General features: G+C 42.9%; 1 protein-coding gene across 1 annotated transcript in view; it reads left to right on the forward strand.

The window, feature by feature from the left end:
• The first annotated feature begins 7,895 nt into the window (after window positions 1–7,895).
• CNIH3 (cornichon family AMPA receptor auxiliary protein 3) overlaps window positions 7,896–11,807 on the forward strand; it is a 46,273-nt gene continuing 42,361 nt past the window's right edge. The window contains exon 1 of the mRNA XM_015813654.1: window positions 7,896–8,066. Within this exon, the coding sequence (XP_015669140.1) occupies window positions 7,896–8,066 (171 nt within the window). The remainder of the gene's footprint in view (window positions 8,067–11,807) is intronic.

Consider the following 11,807-nt stretch of genomic DNA (forward strand, 5'->3'; position numbering starts at 1 on the left):
ACATGACCCTGGGACACTGTGACCATCATAAATATGAATCAGTTGCCAAGCATCTGAATGTAAATCACAAGACCCTGGAGATGCTGCAACATTCCAGCTGATCGGCGCTTCTTCTGGGCTCAGCAGAAGCGCCAGGATCAGTGCTGCTTTCCAGCTGATTGGTGCTTCTTCAGGGCTCAGCAGAAGCACCAGGATCAGCACCGAGCTCCATCTGGAGCCTGGCACTGATCCTGGCGCTTCCACTGAGCCCTGACAGCCCCGAAGAAACGCCGATCAGCTGGAAAGCAGCACTGATCCTGGCACTTCCGCTGAGCCCTGACAGCCCTGCAGCTCCAGCCATCTCTCGCTCAGGTTTGTGCGGTGCTGCCACCGGTTCAGCTCATTCCCCTCCCCCGCTACCACTTTTCTAGGATGGTCGCATAGCACCTGCCAGGTGCCAATGTACCACAGGTGGTACCCGTACCACTGGTTGAAAAGCTCTTCACTATATGACATTACATTGATATGCAACTTATATTGGTTAGGGAGCTGTAAGAATATTCTTTATTTTATGTTTGTGCATGGAATACTGTTAAATTCCTTTCTCCCTAAATCAGGGATGTCAAACTGCCGGCCTGCGGGCCAGTTTCATCATACCGAAGCCGCGCCCACCCCATTACCGGCAATGCTAAAAGTGTCACGATATGTCACGACACATCATGTGGCGAGTTTGACACCTGTGCCCTAAATAATCTGCAGCTCTTTTATTTATTAGTAGAGGCCCTGGGACACAATCCTTTTTTCAGTACTTTAGTTTTTCCTTCTGATAAAGAGAAAACATTACAGCCTTTCCTTTCTTTTTTTTTACCTAAGGGGGAAAGCTACAGCCAAAGACCTGTTTACAATACATTTTGAATAGCTTTGATGGATTTTATGGAGGGGACAGTCACTCTTTAACCCTGCCAAACAAAAGATGCAAGAAAATTGGTTTTCTCTGGTTTTAGAAGTTTTAAGCCTGTAATGGTTACCTTAAGTTTATGCAAGGCTTAAAGCATCCCTTTTGCTCCCTAAACCAGTTCCTAATGGTTCTTTCATTTTGGAGAGTTCTATGAGATCAAGAGCGATGTAGCTTTTACACTCTTGGTAGAATGACATGCTGGCCTACTCCAATATTTGGGTACTTTTCTTCCCCTTTCTTTGCTTGTTTTCAGAAATTTATTTTAAAAAAGATATTTTTATTCAAACTTTTTGGACTGAATTTTTTAATTATACAAATCAGGCTGTTTGATTCACTTTATTGTCTATTTTATTGATTTTAATTTATTTCTTTGCTTATTAATATATTTTTGGTAAGATTTTAAGTCATACTATACAACACCATGAAAATAATAATGTTTATCCTCTGCTTTTGCTGAAAGGGAAAATTAAACTAAAATTGGAGTCAACACCTTCAAATTTGGTTCTATAGCTTGACTTAGACAATATATCAGTGGAATATTCAAGTAATGATGTGTGATTTGTATTCTGTGAAATTTCAAATCATGCTCATTTAAATGTCAAACTTTTTTGTGTTGTGAGTCACCTAGCAGAGATTTCAATGTTAATTTCCAATAATTATATTAACATTATGCATGCTTAAATACCACTGAGTTTCTACAAATATAATTTTTTGTTGTAAGGAATGCTGTTTGGCAAGTGGCTGAGTGTGAAAGTGAGATTGGGAGAAATAGGAGTTGCTACTATTGTAGTATTCTCCTAGTTACATAACAACATCTATTCCTGACCAGCTTGATCTGTATGCTGGGATAGTTATGAATTTACCCAAGTTGAGCATGATTTTAGCATTCCTTCTCCTGCTGTGTTTGGTTTGGGAATTTAGGGCTGCCACACCTTCCTTGTGCTTGTCCACGATATCATAGGCCACAGAGTTGATGGACATTGCATCTGGCGTTATAAACTGGAGGATGTTAAAAGAAATTTGATATTAAGGAATATTTACATTTGTCTCTTGTCATAGATAATTTCCACATGACCTCTTGGTAGCTTAGAGCAACTACCGTGTTTTCCCCAAAATAAGAGCCACCCTGGATATAAGCCCTAGCTTGAATTTTTGGGGTGGGTTCAATATAAGCTCTACCCCAAAAATAAGTCCAGGGGGCTGGATGTGGCCAGCACAAGTGACGGCGAGCACGGGGAGGCCGACAGTGTCCGGCAGCAGCCGCAGCCCCTTGGCCCCTTGGCACAGTGCAGTTAAGTCCAAGTGTGGAGGCAGAGGTGGAGGGAGGCAGGTGATCCAGACGCCTTAGCACAGTGGTTCTCAACCTGTGGGTCGCGACCTTTTTGGGGGTCGAATGACCCTTTCACAGGGGTTGCCTAAGACCATCGGAAAACACATATTTCCGATGGTCTTACTGAGACACCGCTTATAAAGCTTTCGGCGAACCATTTCCAAAGCTAAGGACAAAGCTAGAATTCAGAAATAATCACCCATTCAAAGCCTCACAAGAAATGGGTGGGGGGGAGAGAAAAAGAAGAAAGAATGCGTGGAATTAAAAGCGCTTCTCCTCCTCTCCCCCACCGAGGGGGCTTTTTCCTGCGTCCCACGCGCATTTTGCAAGGGAGTGGGGCGTTGGCGCTGGACATGGTCCACTCCGCGCGGTCCCTTTGTAAAAAAACCCCAAAACGGCGAGGGTGGCGTTTACCTTTCCCAGGCAAATGTGGCAAGTGATGGGCAGCGTGAGAGACAATGTAACACTCTGAACGTTCTGAGCCATTGTGGCGTTTCGAATCCCGCAAGCGTGAAAGTACCAACCCACAAAGCTGCAAGCCCTGCAGCAGGGATGGAAAGGCGAACCCCCTCGCTCTTCCAACTCTCACGCTGCTTAAGGCTTCGCGTACAGCGAGCCACCGAGGCCAATTTCCTCCGTGAGAAGGGAACGCTTTCCCTCTGCTGCCCCCCACCCAAACTCTCCTCCTCGAAAGGGGCGGGGCTGAGAGACAGGAGCTCCTCGAGCACCACGGCGGGCGGTTCTTAGGGAAATTACCCTCCTCTCTGACCGTTTTGAAATAAAGTAATAAAATATACTAAGGGCAATTTGGGATTCATTTCACTCCAAATGCAAAGCTGGGAGATGTAGACAATGATCGGAAAGTTGTCATTTCTATAACTGAATCTTTTTTGAATAACCAGGAAGAAGATGATCCTAAATTGTCTAATAGAATAGAATAGAATATAGAGCAGACAGGGCAGAGCAGGGCAGAGCAGAGTAGAAAATATGGAATGGAATGGAATGGAACGGAACGGAACAGAACAGAATAGAATATAGAGCAGAGCAGAGCAGGGCAGAGCAGGGCAGAGTAGAGTAGAAAATATGGAATGGAATGGAACGGAACAGAACAGAACAGAATAGAATATAGAGCAGAGCAGAGTAGAGTAGAAAATATGGAATGGAATGGAATGGAATAGAATAGGACAGAACAGAACAGAATATAGAGCAGAGTAGAGCAGGGCAGAGCAGAGTAGAGTAGAGTAGAAAATATGGAATGGAATGGAATGGAATAGCATAGAATAGAATAGAATAGAATAGACAATATGGAAGAGAGAATAGAATAGACAATATGGAAGAGAGTAGAGTAGAGTACAATAGAGTAGAATAGAATCGAATAGAATTTAATTATGTTCAATTTGTAACAATGAAAATATATCCTGTATATCAGATATTTACATTACGATTCATAACAGTAGCAAAATTACAGTTATGAAGTAGCAACGAAAATAATTTTATGGTTGGGGGTTACCACAACATGAGGAACTGTATTAAAGGGTTGCGGCATTAGGAAGGTTGAGAACCACTGCCTTAGCACTTTTCGCGCACAAGGAGACTGGAAGCTTCATCTGCTTGCGAATGGGGCACTTAGAAACCGAATGATTTGCTCCGTCTCCAAGCGCCCCATCTGCAAGCAGACGAAGCTTCCAGTCTCCGTCATTTCTCCATCCAGGTGAAAAGTGTTTGGGCACCTATGGGACATTTGGAAATGGAGCACTCTGTTTCCAAACACCCCATAGGCACCCAAACACTTTTTACCCAGAGGGAGACTGAAAGTTTTGTCTAGTTGCAAATGGGGCACTTGGGAATGGGGCTAATCGCTCTGTTCCCAAGTGACCCATTTTCAAGCAGATGAAGCTTCCAGTCTCCGTCATTTCTCCATGTTGACAAAAGGTATTTGGGCTCCTATGGCGCGTTTGGAAATGGAATGCTCCGTTTCCAAATGCCCCATAGGCACTAAAACACTTTTCACCCGAACAGAGAAATGATGGAGACTGGAAGCTTCATCGCTTGGGAACAGAGCGATTAGCCCCATTCCCAAGTGCCCCATTTGCAAGCAGACAAAACTTCCAGTCTCCCTCTGGTGAAAAGTGTTTGGGTTCCTATGGGGTGCTTGGGGCAGCTCCACCCCATCTCTCACCAGCCTCACCTCATAGCAATGGCATGGCGCAGCAGGCCGCACAGCGTCCTACTACAAGTGGCTATGAGTGGCTGCAGAAGTGGGCCGGCAGCCATGCGGGCTCCTGCTGGATGGGGCTGTTGGTGCTGCCACCATGAGGCAAGGCAGGTTTCGGGGAAAAAATAAGACATCTCCCGAAAATAAGACCTACTGCCTTTTTTGGATATAAGACCGGGTCTTGTTTACAGAGAAACTCAGTAGCCTCTGCAGAGTGGTTGGGCCAATTTGGATGGCCTGTCCCAGGCACCTGGTGAATTCAAAATTTTTCCAAATGGCACCTGAAGATTTCTCAGCAATCTGAAAGGCAATTTGGTTGAATGTCTAGTTAACTTCTGGAATACAGAGGCAAGTGGGATGCAAGTAGAATTGTTCCTGAATGATCTCTTCCCATGAAGAAAAATATTTGTAGCTCAGGGTTGAAATGAAGGGTCCTTGGTGCTCTCTGAGCTTGCTTGCTTGTTTTCTTGCAGACGTTTCATTACCCTAACTAGGGGACATCATCAGTTTGCTATCAGTTTATATTCTGGTGTCTTGCCTGTCTGTTTGGGTGGGATACTTTGGCTGGGCTGTTTACTAATGGCTCTTTGGCAGTTTCTTGATTGACATATTACTTACTTGACTGTTGGTCTGAAGTTGTTGTTAGTTGCGAAGTCGTGTCCGACCCATCGCGATCCCATGGACAACGTTCTTCCAGGCCTTCCTGTCCTCTACCATCTTCTGGAGTCCATTTAAGCTCATGCCTACTGCTTCAGTGACTTTCATCCAGCCACCTCATTCTCTGTCATCCCCTTCTTCTATTGCCCTCAATCTTTCACAGCATTAGGCTCTTCTCCAGTGAGTCCTTCCTTCTCATTAGGTGGCCAAAGTACTTGAGTTTCAACTTCAGGATCTAGCCTTCTAAAGAGCAGTCAGGATTGATTTCCTCTAGGACTGACCAGTTTGATCGCCTTGCAGTCCAGGGGACTCGCAGGAGTCTTCTCCAGCACCATAGTTCAAAGGCCTCAATTCTTTGGTGTTCAGCCTTTCTTATGATCAACTTTCACAGCCATACATTGCAACTGGGAAAACCATGGCCTTGACTATATGTACTTTTGTTGGCAGGGTGATGTCTCTGCTTTTTAGTATGCTGTCTAGATTTGCCATAGCTTTTCCCATGAGCAAGCCTCTTTTAATTTCTTGGCTGTAGTCCCCATCTGTGGTGATCTTGGAGCCGAGGAAGATAAAATCTGTCACTACCTCCATTTCTTCCTCATCTATTTGCCAGGAATTGAAAGGGCCGGATGCCATGATGCCATGATCTTGGTTTTCCTAATGTTGAGTTTCAAGCCAACTTTTGCACTCTCCTTCACCTGATCAAGAGGCTCTTTAGTTCCTCTTCACTTTCTGCCATTAGAATGGTATCATCTGCATATCTTAGGTTGTTGATATTTCTTCCGGCAGTCTTAATTCCAACTTTTGATTCATCTAGCCCTGCCTTTCTCATGATGTGCTCTGCATATAAGTTAAATAGGCAGGGTGACAGAATACAGCCTTACCGGACTCCTTTCCCAATTTTGAACCAATCAGTGGTTCCGTGTCCAGTTCTCACTGTTGCTTCTTGACCCACATATAGGTTTCTCAAGAGACAAATAAGATGCTCTGGTACTCCCATCTCTTTAAGAACTTGCCACAATTTGTTGTGATCCACACAATCAAAGGCTTTAGCATAATCAATGAAGCAGAAGTAGGTGTTTTTCTGGAACTCCCTAGCTTTCTCCATGATCCAGCATATGTTGGCAATTTGATCTCTAGTTCCTCTGCCTCTTCGAAATCCTGCATATACTTCTGGAAATTCTTGATCCACATACTGCTGGAGTCTAGCTTGTAGGATTTTAAGCATAACTTTACTTGTATATGAAATGAGTGCAATGGTGCGATAGTTTGAACATTCTTTGGCATTGCCTTTCTTTGGAATTGGAATGTAAACTGACCTTTTCCAATCCTGTGGCCACTGTTAAGTTTTCCAAATTTGCTGGCAAATTGAGCGTAGCACTTTTACTGCATCATCTTTTAAGATTTTGAATAGCTCAGCTGGAATACTGTCACCTCCACTAGCTTTGTTGTTGCTCAGCTTTCCTAAGGCCCATTTTACTTCACATTCTAGGATGTCTGGCTCGAGGTCAGTGACCACCTCGTCGTGGTTATCAGGGACGCTAAGCTCGTTCTTGTATAGTTCTTCTGTGTAATATTGCCACCTCTTCTTAATCTCTTCTGCCTCTGTTAGGTCCCTGCCATTTTGGTCCTTTATCATGCCCATCTTTGCATGAAACATTCCCTTCATATCTCCAATTTTCTTGAAGAGATCCCTGGTTCTCCCTATTCTATTGTTTTCTTCTATTTCTTTGCACTGTTCATTTAAGAGGGCATTCTTATCTCTTCTAGCTATTCTCTGGAATTCTGCATTCAATTGGGCATATCTTTCTCTTTCTCCCTTGCCTTTTGCTTCCCTTCTTTCCTCAGCTATTTGCAAAGCTTCCTCAGATAGCCATTTTGCTTTCTTGCATTTCTTTTTCTTTGGGATGGTTTTAGTTGCTACCTCTTGTTCAATGTTGCAAACCTCCATCCATAGTTCTTCAGGCACTCTGTCTATCAGATCTAATTCCTTAAATCTATTTGTCACCTCTACTGTATATTCATCAGGGATATAATTTAGTTCATACCTGAGTGGCCTAGTGTTTTTCCCTACTTTCTTCAATTTAAGCCTAAATTTTGCAACAAGAAGCTCATAAGCTGAGTCACAGTCAGCTCCTGGTCTTGTTTTTACTGACTGTATAGAGCTTTTCCATCTTTGGCTACAGAGTAGATAGTCAATCTGATTTCTGTGTTGACCGTCTGGTGATGTCCATGTGTAGAGCCATCTCTTGGGTTGTTGGAAAAGAGTGTTTGCTATGACCATCATATTCTCTTGACAAAATTCTATCAGCCTGTGCCCTGCTTCATTTTGTACTACAAGGCCAAACTTGCCTGTTATTCCAGTTATCTTTTGGCTTCCTACTTTAGCATTACAATCCCCCATTATGATGACATCATTTTTTGGTGGTGATTCTATAAGGTGCTGTAAGGCTTCATAGAACCCATCAATTTCATCCTCTTCAGCACCAGTGGTTGGAGCGTAGACTTGGACTACTGTGATATTGGATGGTTTGCCTTGGATTCGCACTGAGATCATATCCAAGAAATGTCCAAATACAATATCTCTATATTGGGAGTGAGTGAAATGCGCTGGCCTGAAAATGGAATGTGTAGAATAGGAAATTATACTATACTCTGGTGAGAATAGCAAACACCATTGAAATGGAGTAGCTATAATTGTAAACAATCATGTAAATAAATGCATCAAATCCTTTATTCCTGTATCTGATAGAGTGATAATGATCCAAATAAATAGTGCTCCAGTAAATATGAATGTTATACAAGTTTACGCTCCCACAGCTAACAGCGATGAGGAGGATTTAGAGAAGTTCTACAAAGATATAAGCAGTGTACTGAAAACCCTAAAAAGCAATGATATCACAATACTCATGGGGGACTTCAATGCAAAAGTGGGAGAAGGAAGTGATGCTCCTGTAGTTGGAAACTTTGGCTTAGGAACCAGAAATGGTAGAGGTGACAGATTTGTAGACTTCTGCAAGGAACATAGGCAATGTGTGATGAATACCTTTTTCAAGTTGCCAAAAAGATGCCTTTACACTTGGAGATCACCAGCAGATACATGAAATAATGTAGTAAGGAACCAAATTGACTATTTTACAATAAGCAAAAGATTTAGAAACTCAGTAAAATCAGTAAAGACATACCCAGGTGCAGATGTACCATCCAATCATAATCTACTACTTGCTGAAGTCCAGCTGAAACTAAAAAGGATGAAAAACCTGAACCCTGCTAAACCAAGAATCGACAGAGACTTCATCATTAAACATGGAGGTAAGATTAAAGAAGAACTAGAAAATCATTTAAGGGAAACCAACAACCTGAATGACGATGATGTAGAAGCGAACTGGAATACATTTAAAAATACAATAGTAGAAGTAACAAATTCAAAACAGAGAGAAGGGGTACCACAAGAAACAACAGTGGATGACGGAGGAAATTCTTCATCTCATGAATGAAAGAAAATTATAAAAATAAAAACAAAGAAAAATACAATGAATTGCAGAAAACAATTAGAAGAAAAATTCGACTGGCAAAAGAAAAGTGGTTTGCAAAGAGATGCAAGGAAATAGAAGAGACAGAATGTATACATGATAATTTCAATTTACACAAAAAAGTGAAAGAAGCAGCAGGCCTCTACAAAAAGAAAACCAACAACTTAGATGACAAAGAGGGGAAAATTATCTGAGATGAGGATGAAAAACTAAAAAGATGGAAGGAATATATTGAAGAACTTTTTGAGGACTCTAGGGATGATATAGATATGGGAAATATAACAACTGGACCAAATATCACTATGGAAGAGGTTGAACATGCAATAAAAATAGCAAAAACAAGAAAAGCCACAGGACCTGATGATATCCCAGTAGAAATTTTAAAATTGCTTGAAGACAATGGGAAGATTTTTTTACTGAAGCTCTTCAATCAGATATATGAAACAGGAAAGATACCAAATGATTGGCTAAAATCAACCTTTGTGACAATCCCCCCAAAAAATAAATGCAAAGAAGTGTACTGAATACAGAACAATAAGCTTAATGAGTCATGCCCTGAAAATATTCCTGAGAATATTCACACAAGAATATACAACAAAATTGAAGAGCGTCTAGGTAACACACAATTTGGTTTCAGAAACAATCTTGGTACATGAGATGCGCTGTTCAGCATTCAGGTTCTTGTACAGCATTGTAGAGATGTCAATCACAGTGTTTATATGTGCTTCATTGATTTCAAAAAAGCTTTTGATAAAATAAGACACAGCAAACTATTAAAAATCCTGAAACAAGGGGGACTAGATGATAAAGACATCCAAATAATAAAGAATCTGTATTGGCATCAGGTAGCAAATGTGAGACTAGGCCAAAAATACTCAGCTGATACAGAAATAAGAAGAGGAGTCAGACAGGGATGTATTCTGTCTCCACTGTTGTTCAATATCTACTCTGAGTCAATCTTCAACAAGGCACTGGAGAACATCGATGCTGGCATCAAAGTAAACGGTGTTTGGATCAATAACCTAAGATATGCTGATGATACAGTTCTGCTTGCCAGTAAGCATGAAGAGTCACAGAAATATCTGAAAAATACGGCTTGAGCTTAACACCTCAAAAACCAAGATCATGGTCATCAGCAAACAACCCGTTAATTTACCACCAATAAATTCAGAAGGAATACCACTAGAAAAAGTTGAAAGGATCACACACCTCAGTTCCAATTTACATGAAAGCTGGGATATGACCGTTGAAGTAAAGACAAGGATAGAAAAAGCTCGAACAGCATTCTTCAAAATGAAAAAGGTCTTCTGCAGTCACGACATAAGCCTAAGACTGAAAACCAGGCTTGTCAGATGCTATATTTTTTCTATCCTGCTCTATGGAGTAGAGAGTTGGTCTCTGACAGAAGGCCACCTGAAGAGACTAGAAGCATTTGAAATGTGGATTTACAGGCGGCTGTTACGTATAAGCTGGGTTAACAAGATCAGAAATGAGGAGGTGATAAGCCGCCTGGGAAAGCCAAGGGAAATCATCAAAACAATTAAAAAACGAAAATTAGAATATTTTGGACATGTGATGCAACACCCAGAAAAATACGGCCTACTCCATTTAATCCTCCAGGGAAAGATTGAAGGCAAACGAGGTCCAGGCAGAAGAAGAACATTGTGGCTTCAAAATCTAAGGGACTGGTTTGGACAAAACTCAGCAGCACTTTTTCGTGCGGCTGCTGATAAAAACAGGATCGCCAACATGATCGCCAACGTCCGATAACGGATATGGCACAAGAAGAAGAAGATCCCAGTATTGCTTTTCCTACTCTTTTATTGGCTATGAAGGCTACTCCATTTCTTCTGAGGGATTCTTGCCTGCAGTAGTATACCTGATGGTCCTCTGAATTAAATTCACCCATTCTTGTCCATTTTAGTTCGCTGATTCCTAAGATGCCAATGTTCAGTCTTGTCATCTTTTGTTTGACCACATCCAGCTTGCCTTGATTCATGGATCTTACATTCCAAGTTCCTATGGAGAAAAGATCTTTACAGCATCGGACTTTCCTTTCACCACCAGGTGCATCCACAGCTGAGCGTCCTTTCAGCTTTGGCCCAGTCGCCTCACTCTTTCTGGGACTACTAGTACTAGCCCTCTGCTCTTCCCCAGTAGCATATTGGACACCTTCCGACCTGAGGGGCTCATCTTCCAACGTCATATCTTTTTGCCTTTTGGTACTGTCCATGTGGTTTTCATGGCATAGATACTGGAGTGGGTTGCCATTTCCTTCTCCAGTGGATCACATTTTGTCAGAACTCTCTGCTATGACCTGTCCGTCTTGGGTGCCCCTGCACAACATAGCTCATAGCTTCATTGAATTACGCAAGCCCCTTCGCCACGACAAGGCAGTAATCCATGAAGGAGTCTGAAGTTGACCTTGGAGTTAATATATGCTGATCTGAGTGCTGATTACTGGTAGAGAGGTGCTGGAATCTTTTTCTCTTTTGGGCTGGTTGATTATCTCTTTCCATAGCCTATAGTTCACGATTCGGTTGAAAATCTGGCGGCGGCCTGGGAGGCGGCTGCTGCCGCAGCATTGGACCGAGTCATGCCTTTGCGGCCTCTGACCCGGCGCAGATCTCAATTGGCTCCCTGGTTTACCAAGGAGCTGAGAGAGATGAAGCGCCGGAAAAGACGCCTGGAGAGCAGTTGGAGGGCGAGCCGAACCGAATCTGACCGAACACAGGCAAGGATACAGGTTAGATCCTACCTAGTGGCGATGAGGGTGGCGAGGTCTAACTACTACTCCACCCTCATTGCGTCATCAGATAATCGGCCACCCTCTTCAGGGTGACCCGCTCTCTCCTTCAGCTGAGGGGGGGAGGGGATTCCCTGGAGGGGAGGGCCGAGGATTTTGCTCAATATCTGTATGACAAAGTCACTCGGATTCAAGAAGGTCTTGACTCTGACTGGGTGGCCCCGGGGGAGGAGACAGGAGCAAGTCTTGAGACTGTTATATGGGACGAGTTTGACTCTGTGGCTCCTGAGGACGTGGACAGGATTCTGGGGAGGCTGAATGCAACCACATGTTTACTGGATCCGTGCCCCTCCTGGCTGGTACTGGCTGCCCGGGAGGGGACACGAGCCTGG

The sequence above is a fragment of the Protobothrops mucrosquamatus genome, unplaced genomic scaffold, assembly GCF_001527695.2.
Source record: "Protobothrops mucrosquamatus isolate PMUCROS unplaced genomic scaffold, P.Mucros_1.0 scaffold_3, whole genome shotgun sequence".
Taxonomy (NCBI): domain Eukaryota; kingdom Metazoa; phylum Chordata; class Lepidosauria; order Squamata; family Viperidae; genus Protobothrops; species Protobothrops mucrosquamatus.